General features: G+C 39.3%; 1 protein-coding gene across 3 annotated transcripts in view; it reads left to right on the top strand.

Moving 5' to 3' along the window:
- Positions 1-13,580, top strand: part of LOC136862883 (KICSTOR complex protein kaptin) — a 174,569-nt gene that overhangs the window by 14,011 nt on the left and 146,978 nt on the right. For all 3 annotated transcript variants that reach the window (XM_067139155.2, XM_067139154.2, XM_067139156.1), the window contains exon 2: positions 11,512-11,594. In XM_067139155.2, coding sequence (XP_066995256.1) covers positions 11,512-11,594 — 83 coding nt within the window. The remainder of the gene's footprint in view (positions 1-11,511; positions 11,595-13,580) is intronic.

Below are 13,580 nucleotides of genomic sequence, written 5' to 3'. Positions count from 1 at the left end.
TCCTGAAGAAATTCACCATGCCTATGAACCTGGCAATACCTTTGATGTCCTTAGGAGGTTTGAAATTACGGATGGCCTGTGTTCTAGAATGATCAATAGAAACACCATCGGGCAACACAATATGCCCTAGGAATGACATGGAAGGCTTAGCAAAGGCTACCTTAGATAATTTGACAGTTAACCCAGCTTTACGAAGGTGATTGAGTACTTCCTTCAGATGATCTAGGTGTTCTTCAAAGGTCTCAGAAAATACGACGACATCATCATCCAGATAATGATACAAGTATTCAAACTTGATGTCGGAGGAGACCCTATTTAGCAGTCTAGTGAGCACAGCTGCCCCCTGTGGGGAGCCCAAAAGGCATGCTGTTGTACTCCTACAAGTTCCAATCCGTGGCAAAAGCTGTTAGATGTTTCGATTCTTCAGCTAGAGGGATCTGGTTGTACGCCTGATTAAGGTCTAAGATGGTGAAGAACTTAGCTTTCCAAAACCATGAAAAACAAGAGTTAAGGTCGGGAAGAGGCACAGATTGTAACACCACCTTCCGATTTAACGCCCTATAGTCAATCACAGGCCTGAAGCCACCTTGGGGTTTCGGCACCAGAGAAATGGGCGATGAATACGCTGACTTAGAGAGTCGAATTATATCATCTTTTAGCATTTGATCAATGATCTTCAGAGCCTTCATTTTAGGTGGAGACAGCCTGTAAGGAGGAAATCTAACTGGGATCGAATCTGTAACCTCAATCTTATATTCGATAAGGTCAGTAACACCAAGAGTATCGGAAAATACATCTGGAAACGACTGACACAATTTACAAATACTCTCAGCCTGCTCCTCAGGTAGATGTCTAAGGTCTGATGATGATGATGCTTGTTGTTTTAAGGGGCCTAACATCGAAGGTCATCGGCCCCTGTCTAAGGTCTAACAACATCTCATCCTGGGTAGGCGAAACAGATGAACATGACACAGAGTTACATTTAAGTAAAGGAATTTTACAATTATTAGCAAATTTTAAAGTGCACGACTTGCTCTGAATGTCGAGCACTGGACCAATAGAGGACATGAAATCCGCTCCCAATATGACGGGTCAAGACAAGTGCGTAGCCACAAACAATTTAACTTTCCAAGTGAATTTTGAGATACGAATTTTGGCAAGGATGAAACCTAAAATTTCTAATGGAGAAGAATTAGCCGAAACGCATTGTACCAAGATGAACAATATTCAGGAAACTTACAAATGGACTTTAATTTGGAATACCACTCAGCCGAAATTATAGAACAAACACTCCCAGAGTCTAATAGTGCTGTGACCGGTTCATTATTCAATTCAATTTTAAGAAAAGGTACAAGTGCGGGGGTCTCCGCCGCAATCCTGTGGCATTCTTTAGGGCATTCAAATGATGGATTAGAAGAATCATTTTCCCTACCAGAGCTTTCGCTGGGTTTAACAGGGGCTGAGCCTTGAAAAGGTGAACATGCCGACCCAGCCGGAGACACTACTCATTTCCTATTATTTGAGTTGTGGAGGTTGCACCAGAAGTTGAGCAGGAGGGGGTGCTATTAACATTAGGGCAATTTTTGGCTAGGTGAGTAAACGAGCCACATTTGAAACATCCTTGCGATGACCCTACCCCATTCTTTGTCCCACTGGATTTGATCAAAGGGCACTTATTACGCAGATGTTCCGTAGACCCACAAGTGTAACACTTGCGGGTGGTGAATGTTCGGCGAAGTGAAGGCCGAAAACTATTAGAAGACGGATGGGGCTCCTTTGCGACTCTTAAGGTGTCTGCATACCGCACTCCTTCAGCTGAGACAGCCATAGCCTCTAATTCTGCCAAGGTTTGGGGACGAGACTCAAAACACAAATAGGATCTATAAGGTGGAGAGATACCTTCAACAATAGTTTGCACTATCTGGTCTTCGGAAAAATGCAGGGTGAAAATTTGATATCTTGGATGTAATCAGCCAGATTTTCATCCAGACGTTGTACCCTAAAATAGTACTTATGTTTGAGAAAGGACATTTGCCAGAAGGTGAGCATGGAAGTCTTCTATGGATGATTTATCAGCTATGGCCTTAACTATCTTTTCCGATAGGACACCTACAGAATACGGGTACATGATTTGAAGAATTTGGGAGTGAGAGAGAAAACACTAGTGCATGATCCTGAAATTCAACTAAAAATCTTAGGAACAAAATAACATCATTAGTGAAATTTACTGAAAATTTGGAAATTCCCCTAAGCAACATGGCGAGAGGATGGGGCAGACTACTAAAACAAGGTGACGAAATTGGTGATGGCTTAGATGGTTGAGAAGCTTCCGTTACAGCATTATTAAAATAGAAAGGTGGAATTTGTTTGGGATGACCAGACTCTGTTTCCAATGGGGTAGATGCTTGTTGCGTTGCTACTGATTTCCTACTTTCTACACCCTTTGAAGAATCTTCCTCAGCAGGCAAGTTGACTAAAGGGGCTTGATCGGATTTTGGAGTAGCTGCCCCAGACAACAATTGACTAACTTTATTTGACATTCTTGATAGATGATCAACTAAATTATTCGCCTCCTTAGCATGACATCCTTTTAACTTTAGAGACAATAGATCGCTAACTATATTGTAAAAATGGAACAACCTTGCCTGTACTCTTTAAGTTGGTTAGGAGACTGATCACTCACTTCAAAAAAACTAACTACCGATGCTAGTTCAGTGGTGTTGTCAGTGATAGTGGATAGAGCCTCCTCAATTTCCTTCTCTCCCAAAGTTGGGATACAAATTGGTAATTCTAATGATTCTTTAAGTTTGGTGATATCTGCCGCAACCATGCCTCCAGATTGAACATTTCTAATTAGTAATTCATAAATTAATTCCTCCTTGCGCAAGTAGCCGGGATGGAGGACTTTGTGAGGGCCAGACATGATGAAAGAAATATTACAAATTTAGAAGAAGACAAAGAATTCCAGCAACTGAGAAAATTCTTAAGAGTTCGAATCGAATCCTAAGTTTAGCCGTTTAAAAGGGCTTAATTGAGACCCATTCAACCACGCTCTGCTACCACTTGTTCTGGGGTACCGTGGAACGCAGAGGTGAAAGAAGGTGCTGGGGTGAATGAGTCTAACTACAATATCAAAATTAATTAAAAACTTAAACTGAGGGTTATATTTTCAGAACTTCAAACTTAACAATATTTTGTGACAATAATACAGGTACAAGTAGCAATCATTAAACAAGATTGGGGAAAATCCAAGATTCAGAATCTTAACACTTTGGGCTTTAAGCCCCTAATTTTACAATTTTACGAAAGGAAGAGGTATTATTTAATGAGGGGCAGAAATCCCCTAATTCAAGAGCACTTGCTCCCTAAATCACCATATCTAGCCTTCCAGGGGCACACTTTACACTTACAAAACTTGGAAAATTGCTAACAGTCTCTCAGTTTCTTACTGCCTACTCAAGGCAACATCACCTTACAAACACTGGCCTCTCAAGCCACAACTTGCAATATGAAAACAGATTTAACAGGGGTAATTAATACCCAACCTACGGGGGCCTTCATAGACAAGGAACAGGTTAAATAACTGGCCCAAACACAAAATGAATGGAGACGTACCCTGCACTCCAAGATAATAAAAAGTAAAAACATAAAGGGCTCTAGGCCGATGAAACAGGGGCTAATCCCAAACTACTGAGGTGACTCGTATAGAAATTACAATTACCACATTACAGAATGAAAAACAGTTATGAAATGTAGTCTCCTCAAACCAAGATGAAGGGGAGCTCGAGAGGGTACATCACTCTCTATCCCAGATTTACAGTTAAAGTTTTATGAAATTTTTGCATCAGCCGGAAGAAAGTTACATTTTAGAAAAGAAGGTTACATAGTTAACGATTGGGACCTTTCCCTCGGATTAAACTGCGGAGGTAGCAAGAAAGAATAAAGTTATGTGGCCATTACCTTGTAGATGTTCAGTTGACCGATGAAAGAGGCCGCCCGCCTCCTGCTTTGGCACGCACACTCAGTAAGATGACGATCATTTGGCCAAGAAACGTGAAAAGCCGCAGTTTATAAACCCTCAGGGAAGGTTCGAGATCATTCAGGAATAAACCAGCCACACCCTCTCAATTTAATTGGTCAAATTCCAAGTTACACTTCAGGATCGAACAAGAAGTCTGTGATAGGTAGAAAATTAATTACAGAAATTAGGGATTGGCTAGATTCAAAACAGGTGGAAAGAAAAAGGAAATATTGCCAACCCAAAAATAAATGACCATCATTCAGTTACAAAAACCTAGAAATACAAAACTTCTTTAAATTATAAGTTCTTACACCTCGCACCAGGGTGCATGATCATAGTCGTTTAGTAGTGTCATCTTTGGAAGAAAGTCCAAACTTCTTGATGAATTAAAAAAAAAACTAGTAGAGATTCTGTCAGTTTAGGCAACTGCACAATAACAAAATTACATCCTATTTCTGTGGTGACATCTTCTGAGTAACGTTCTAAGTTGGTGTAGTTCCAGTTTCACTGTTTTACCAATAGATGAGTTCATTTAGGCGCTGAATTTGAATGTGCGGTGTTGGGGTGTACCTCCCGGTACAAAAATGATGAAACATAAATAGAAAAAGTATTATGCTAATATGAATAAAAATAATGAGAAAAAATAATTTTACATAAACGGTAAAAGATTAATTTAATGAGGAAGAAAGTTTAAAATATTTAACATAGTTTTAAAATCTTGCTGTGAACAATATTGGTGGTGATTTGAATAAAACTAACACTCCAGGTGAATAAAAAGTACTTGGTTAGAGGAGTTTTATTGATATCAGTAGATTATTTATAATGGAAATGTCTGAAGTGATCAGTCGTCAATGTCGGAACAGAGTGTGAAATTTAAATTCTGTTTTTCCTTCAATGAAGAATAAATAGTTTGAGCAGGTATCTGAAGGGAAAATAAAAATACCAAGTATGGAATCAAGAAAACTTGAAGAAAAATATTGAATAATTAAAATACCATAACGTATACTCACCCACACTCCTGCAGCCCCATGGGGAAATTGTTCGGGTTGGGTTGATGTTGACCTTAGTACCGATTAGAGACTGTTCAGAGATAACGTTCACTAGGGGAATGGGCGGATGAGGGGAGGGGGGGAATGAGTTGGACGATGAGAAGTCGCACATGTATTATGTGTTGTGGCAGACATGCTTGTTTGCTGATTAAGATCTCTCTCAGTTATCACATCAGCAAGAATGTTAGTCTTTTCGTAAATTTTGTGGACATTGTGATTAGGGTTAGATGTTTGATGTACATTTTTGTGAATATTTTCCAGAATGTTTAATAATATACTTGTTATGGCATTTTAAGTATTTACTCCTTTCCTTCAAGTTTTCCCGTTCTTATACCTGATCTCTTCAGATACCTGATCAACATATTTATTCTTCATTGAAGGAAAAACAGAATTTAAATTTCACACTCTGTTCCGACATTGACAACCGATCAGACATTTCCATTGTTAATAGTCCACTGATATCAATAATACTCTTCCAGCCATGCACTTTCTATTCAACTGGAGTGTTAGTTTTAGTCAAATCACCACCAATATTAATCACAGCAAGATTTTAAAATTATGTTTAATATTTTAAACTTTCTTCCTCATAAAATTAAGCTTTTACTATATACGTAAACATTCTTTTTTGTCATTAGTTTTATTCACATACCCTATATGTAAAGTTTTTTCTGTATATGCCTTATCATTTTAAATTCCGCCTCTGTAGTGTTAGCACAATTAGCTGCAAGCTAAAGATGACCTTAACATAGGTCGAAACATGTCCTTTTAGACATAATGACTGTACAGACCCTTTAATGTAAGTGGTGTAAAATTTTGTATTGAATAGTTGGAGAATATATGTAAATTCCCTTGTGGTAATAAATGTAATTCATTGATCATTAATTCACATTTTGTCCAGTGTCCAGCTCAACCTCTGTCACAAAACAGTGACCCCTTTGTGGCCACACTCCCTTTGAGAGGGTCTTTCCTATGGCCATGGCGCATACTGTCCACATGACAAGAAAAAAAAAGCATTTTGTAACTCTAACCTTGTCTTCATCTTTGTCATTTACCTTTCATGTTATTCAGTAGCTGTGTATAATGTGCCAACGTTGGCAAGCCTGTTGGGTATGTTGTGAGGTCATTGGAGCAAGCGCCATATTGGATTTTTAACCTATATTTAGCAAATTGGGAACCCAAGTTTCTTTTTCTTATTCTTATTCTTCTTATTATTATTAGTATTTATCGTATGGCAAGTATACAAAAGAAAAAGAAAATTTGCACTATATACCAGGACAAGAATATTGGTAGCATTCACATTTACAAATCAATGTCCAGTTGCTCTAGCCATTCTAAGAAGGAGGGTGTAGCACTGATGACATCTTGGGCTGGTCCACCATACATCCTCAGAGGGCTCTCCTCAATAATGTGCTGCGCTGACTGGAAAGGAGCTCAGCAGTCACAGGCAGGGGATTCTTGAAGTCCCCACTTATGTAGAATGGCATTACATCTAGCGTGGCCTGTTCTTAAACGGTTGAGTTTAGACCATTGGTGTCTCTTCAGGTGAAATCCTGGGAGTCCAGTTGTGGGGTCTTGGATGCCTTGGTGTTTCACACATGCAGAGCTCCAGCTTTGACGTCATTTTTCCTGGATATTGAAGCCAGTTATCTCATGCCATATTGGGTTCCTTGATTTAAGACGAGAAGGAGGTAGGTCAGTAAGGACCTCGCGGATTGGGAAATTCTGTGGATGATCAGGATGGTGGAACTTTCTCCACTCTCGTATGGTTGCTTCCTGTCGCCTCAGTTCCGGAGGTGGTATGTTACTGATAGTATGTATCCACGGGATTGGGGTGGATTTTAGTGTGCCTGTTGTGGTTCTCATGCATTCGTTCAAATGGACGTCGATCTTCCTAGTATGAGTGCTACGTTGCCACACCGGGGCACAATATTCAGCCACTGGATAAACCATGGTGAGGGCAGTAGAGCGTAGTGTGGATGTATCAGTTCCCAATGTTGTACCAGCTAGTTTCTTCATGATGTTGTTTCTTGACTTAAGTTTCTGACTTGTATTTTCCAGATGTTCTTTGTATGTTAAAGAATGATCTAAGGTGATGCCAAGGTACTTGGGGTTGAAATTATGTTTAATTCTTTGTTGGCAGAACACAACGTTGAGCTTTCGGTGAGCTATTTGGTTACACAGCTGGAATGAGCATACTTCTGTCTTAGCCGGATTTTGGGTGAAGTCTCCACTTCGTGTAGTATGCATTCAAGGTTTCCAAGTCATTGGAGAGAATGCTTTCCCCCTCTTCTAATGTGACAGTTTGGACAGCGATGGCTAAGTTGTCAGCATAGCAGAATTTCTTGCTTAGTGTCAGGCATGTCACTGGTGTACAAATTGAAAAGTAATGGGGCTGATACAGACCCTTGAGGTAGTCCGTTTTTTACTGTAAAAGACTTGTTTGTCTTTTGCCCTGTTATGACCTTGAAGTAACGATTTGTCAGCATGCTCTTCAGAAGGGCTGTAAGTTTTCAGCAGCGTGTATGCTTTTCAATTTTGAATAGTAGTACATCCAGCCATACTGTATCATATGCCGCTGTCAAGTCAACAAAAGTGACAGATGTCTTTAGCTTCTTCTTGAATCCTGCCTCAGTATATGATGTTAATGTTAATAGTTGTTCACAGCAGCTTCGTTTTGTTTTGAAACCCGCCTGGTATGTTGGTGTTATGTCATTTATTATTTCCTGGATTCAGTTGAGGATGAGGCATTCCAACAATTTGTAGCAGACACTCAGTAGTTCAATAGGACAGTAGCTTGAGGGGTCATCTGCTGGTTTTTCTGGTTTGAGGATTGCCATGGTGTGAGCCATCTTGAACTCTGGGGAAATGATTCCAGTCTCTAATACTTCACTGAAGAAGTTCTTAAGCAATATTTTCCCATGCTTCCCAAGATATCTTATGAATTCAGAGAAAATACCATCTGAACCTGCAGCCTTCCCCATTTTTAGCATGTTGATGGCTTTCTCAATTTCTTCTTTGAATTAATTAGCAAGAGTAGTCATTTTGGAGGCTGTTGTCCAATTTCTTCAACTCTTTTTCAATGCGTTTCTTTGTAGTGGGGTCTTTTGGAATTTTGTCAGCTCTTGATTTGATATGTAGTGCCATTTCATTTGGTGTTATTCCTGGCTCCTCTTTGCGTATGTTTGAACCAGCGCCAAGTTTCCTAAGGAGGGTCCATGCTTTTCTGCTGGAGTGAGTAAAGCTCAGCTGAGAAGCTACATCTCTCCATTTCTCTTTTCTTCCTTTACTCAGATCTTCTAATATCATTTTTCCCATTTCAGGATCTCCAGTTTTCTGATAACTATCATTTGTTTTTTGGGTACTTTTATCACAGCATGGAATATACTGCTTCCTGAATCCCTGAGGGATGTTTCGCTTAGCTGCACCGATGACAACGCCTAGAAACCTCTTGTAATTTTTTGCCTTCGGGGGAATCCATCTCAGATAACGATCTACTTCTGAGCTGTACTGGTCCCAGTTTGCCTTACTGAAGTTCCATCTTGATTTATGTATGGATCTGACAACTGCTGTTTCAAGACCTATATTGATAAGAGTGGGTCTGTGTTTGCTTCTTGGAAAATGTTGAAGGACTTTTCTTGTGTAGTCTAGGGGGAGTTTTCTTTCATCTGTGGAAACAATAACCAGATCAGGGTTGGTGTCAGATTGCCATCTAGCAGAGTGGAATGTTTTCTCTGCTTTAGCATCAGAACTGAGATACAGGTCTTGGCTATCACACCACATAGCCAGTTTTTCTCCATTTTCATCATTGTTTGGGTAGCCCCGGGATGTGTGACGGCTGTTAAAGTCTCCTACGTATATACAAGGAGTGGGCAGTGAAGGCAGTGGTGGAGTTGGCCAGTTGGAGTGAGGTGGTTTGTAAACTGATGCGATAGTCAAATGACCTAGTTTGGCAGTGATTATTTCTATATCTTTCCTTCTTTGGGAGTTCACTTCTGAAATGTTGCAAATATTATTTATGGCATAAATGATTGATCCATGGACAGGTGAGAAAAGACTTGCTATAATTTTGTATCCTGCAATCTTACTTCTGCTTTCCAAATCTTCATCTGTCAGATGAGTTTCTTATATTGTTAGGATGGCAATTTTCAGGTCATCAGCTAGTTTACTAAGGTATTCACATTTGTCCTTTGACAGGCCTTCTGCATTTATCTGTAGAATGTAAGCGCTGGTTCCAAGCTTCCTTGGCAGTTGGCTCTGATAAGTGCCTTTCATACGTTTCATCTTTGATTTCATCTTCTGATGTAACTTTGATTGACCGTGAGAGATCCAGGATCTAGTTCGGTCGCCTGTTTGTGTAGACTATCAGCCGTCCTGCATAAGTAGTCCATTGCCCAGGGTACACCACGAGGAGGTTACCTACACGTCGTACCCCGTTATTATTATTATTATTATTATTATTATTATTATTATTATTATTATTATTATTATTAGTAATAGTATGGGGTGCCTCCATAGTGAGGCAAGAGGCATAGGGGTTCTTCTCGCAGAATATAATACGAGGCCTATATATGCCACATCGCGCGGCAACTTACCTGAGGGTTTACACCTTCAGACCCCCCATTTGCTTGCCATGCAAGTCTGCGACTAGTGGTCTGCCCTCCGTCAGAGATAACCAAAGCATACCAATGTCTCTCACTCGCCAGATGTAACCACACCAGACCAATGGTCTTCTCACACTAGTCATACCATCTGCATGGCAAGAAATAATGTAATTCAGGCTTTATTAGTTCAAGTTCTGTCCACTCTTGAGCATAGCACACTCTGCTGTGTCACTTAATTCAGGCCTAATGATTATACAAGCTTCAATCCTTTACTTGATTAGCAAATTATATAAAAAGCACCCCCTCTCCACCCTCGAGAGAGTATTGACATTTGTGCCTGCTATAGCACGCTCTCACGGTGCTGGTCTTGTACTGTTACTGGAGTTGCACCAAGATCAGTATGAAGTAGCTGTTGAACATTACTCATTTTTTCATTATATGGGATCTTAACATCCCAAAGAAGGATCCTCACATGTTGGTGGACAAAGGAACTCTTGTGCACTCTGTTGTTGATCTCTCTTGTGGGTAAGATGTCTTCTGGACACTAATCTGCCATGAAAACTGTCTACACTTTCCAGCTGGTGGTCTACCAGTTTGTTGCTTGCTGTTGGGCAATCTCTCTTCACCACCATCTCCACTGCCTTAGTGTCACTGATCTTGAAGTTGAACTCCTGAAACTTGACCTTCCACATGTTGAGTTTTGCATGCACCTCATCTTCTGTTTTTCCACATCATTGCCTCATCAGCAGTGGCAACTGCGTTGAGTTCACGCGATGTTAACTTAATGTTCTTCTTTATATCATCCATAACTGTGAGAAACAGTAGGGGGGACAGTGCTCTGCCCTGCTGTACTCTACTTTTGGTCATAAACCACGATGAGTGTCTCTCTACCAACTCTCGTGCATCTGGTACAGTCCTTATATAACATCTGGTCTTCTCTTAAAAGTCCTTCTGGCACCTTCCTGTTTTGCAAGCACTACCAAATCTTCTCCCTTGTGACAGTCATATGCCTTTTCAATATCGAGGAATACCATGATCAAGTTTTTGTCTTTCTCCCAGTACACCATCAGCATTCTACTATTGAATATAGGATCTGGAATTGAACTGTTGTTTCCAAAGCCAAACTGCTCCTCTTCCAACTGTGGTTCTATGATGGTTGCAGCCTCCTCTGATCCACTCAGCTGGTGGTTGAAATGGTTCTTCAGGAGTGATTTATTGCTGTGATTAATATTGGTGGTGATTTGACTAAAACTAACACTCCAGTTGAATAGAAAGTGCATGGCTGGAAGAGTTTTATTGATGTCAGTGGACTACTTTTTTTTTTTTTTCTTTTCCCTAGCCTTCAAATATTTTGACTTACAATTTGTTGCAACAGCCTTACACCATCTGACACTGGTAAGTGAACAAACATAAAGTATTTTCCTTTTGAAATAGGCCTAAATATAATAAAATCTTCCAGTATGTTATCAGAACAGCTACAGTATCCCAGTTACATAATAGTTATTGTTTAACCCCTTGAATTACATTCAGAATGCTAGTAACTCTCATAATACTTCCACTCCCTTTTAGGTAATAAACCTAAGTAATAGAACCACTTCTTAAGTAATTGATTAGCAGTAGAAATAGCAGAGCTAAATGGGATTTTTTAGACTAGGAATCGCACTCGAATCTTCCATCTATTTCCTTATTTTACTCTGCTCTTTCCACATTTAGGAAATTAACTGAGAAGGAACTAATAGCTGGATTCTTCTTCCCCTAACAAACATAGTGATTTTTGCTAGGGGATATCTTTTTCCTCACATGTTGACCTTGCTTTAGAAATGTGATTTGTGTGTTGCAGGTGGGGCTGAAATAATTGCTCTTGATGCGTTTAACAAGTCTCAAGCTAGTGATGATTTTGTTATTGGAATAACAATAATAAAGGTATTTATTATTCATGCAAAGCTATTGGGTAGTTGGTATTGCTATATTAAGAGTAGTGTTTTGTATTGAACTGAATGTGAATGTGCCATATGCAGACATGCTGTATTGAGTCTTGACACTATAGAATAGGGTTGTATTCTGACAGTTGACAGATTTTTCATATAAAACTGTAACTGTTGCCTTGAAGAAACTGCTTATAAGCATCGTATTCAATTTTTTCTTGTTTAGTTGTCAATGTTTCTTATTCACTGAAAGCATTCAAGTTGAGATCTCTGAGAAAGAGAATATTAGAAGGGTTATGTAGTGTCCCCTACAGCCGTAAACTTAAGTTGCCACAGCAGCTTCTAGGTGGTGTATGGTTCGCGCTGGCACTATCTGATAAAAATTACTTTAAGGGAAGGGGATAGGAACAGCAAAACTACAATGAATGAGAAGCAAACAACAAATCTGATAAAAGGGGGTTCATTGCATCACTTTGTGGATGCTAAATAAATCAATAAAATAGAACACAGGTTGCTCAGGGTTGAACCCCTAGCCAAAATATTATTGAACTGTTCCTTTTGTGAGTTTACGTAAGTGAGGAAGCATCCCGTTAAATGATCGTCATGGCGATATTAATTATATGAGATCCTTATTCACGCACTCTTACTGAAAATTTCCAACACCACTGGGGTTAAATATGAATGAAACCAAAACCTGAATTGAGTAGAAAACCCTTCCTAAATGCCCATTTCCTTTCAGAAAGACATCACCATGAAACAGTAAACAATACAATAACACGACTGGCCCGAGGGAGTCAGACACAATACAAAAAAAAAAAAAAGCACATAAAACCAAGGAATACCAACAACATAACTTTGACAAATATATGAAATATAACAAACACAATACAATATTTGGTGAAGACATCAGGCATCCATCTGCAATATAGATGCATTACTGAACCCCAACGTGACCTTCTGGTCACTCACATTAGGAGCAGCTGAAATCCCTAACTACCTATTACCTTTATAATTTGATAGGGCATTGTTGACTTATCCTTTCATTTAATTCTAACTGAACTTCTCTAAAGTGACTCCGCTTCTTGACCTAGTAGCAGAATCACTGTGTGTTTTCAGAACTAAAACTCCCCTCAGCTGAGTCATGATAATATTGCATATCTTATGTTTCTCCTTCCTTATGACCCTGGGCTATAAATCTCTGTTAGTTGGCTGTTCACTCCAGCTCTCCCTGCAATCAGCTCTGCTGCTTTCAATAGCTTGAATTCTTAAAGTCTTACACTTTCATTAATATGTCTCATTAACTTCTTCTAACTCTTTTTATTCATGATCCTTATATTCTCTTTATATTTCCTCATAATTCTGCAGCTGTTCATTCATATTCTAAAAACACACACATCCTGGCATCTGCACACCACTTTGTCACCAGCAAGGCTAAAAAATCTTGAGGACACCTAGTCATCTGGGGAAAGTCTACCTGCTTTCACAAAGTGAATTCCGTAGTTATTGTTTGGTGGGCATAGCTTCGAATCCCGTTGACAGATCTTCACACAAATTAAACGTGATTCTAACTACTCTAATCTGCTGTACAATATAATTGCTTAATCGAATCCTCCTATTCAATACATTGTTTACTTCATCTAAGAAGATGTTGTTTCTACATTATCAACCGTACATTTTTCGACACCTATTTTGGGTCATCTTCAGTGGATCTTAAAGGTACATAATCTACAGTTCAGTAATATCCTCATAAAATTAAATAGACACTGGTACAATAGGTCTCACTAGAATCTTGAATCTTAAAAGTACATAACCTACAGTTCAGTATTGTCATAATAAAAGTTGATGGACACTGGTACAATAGGCCTCACTAGAATCTTGATTGTGTACAGGTAAAAACATAGTTGAAATATGGCTTGAGATGTGATCTTTTGTCTTAAAACTATAAAATCATGTTGTGTGGTAAAATCTCTAAATCTTCTTTCTT

Source organism: Anabrus simplex, chromosome 2, assembly GCF_040414725.1.
Source record: "Anabrus simplex isolate iqAnaSimp1 chromosome 2, ASM4041472v1, whole genome shotgun sequence".
NCBI lineage: Eukaryota > Metazoa > Arthropoda > Insecta > Orthoptera > Tettigoniidae > Anabrus > Anabrus simplex.
This window is presented reverse-complemented; position numbering and strand designations above follow the sequence as displayed.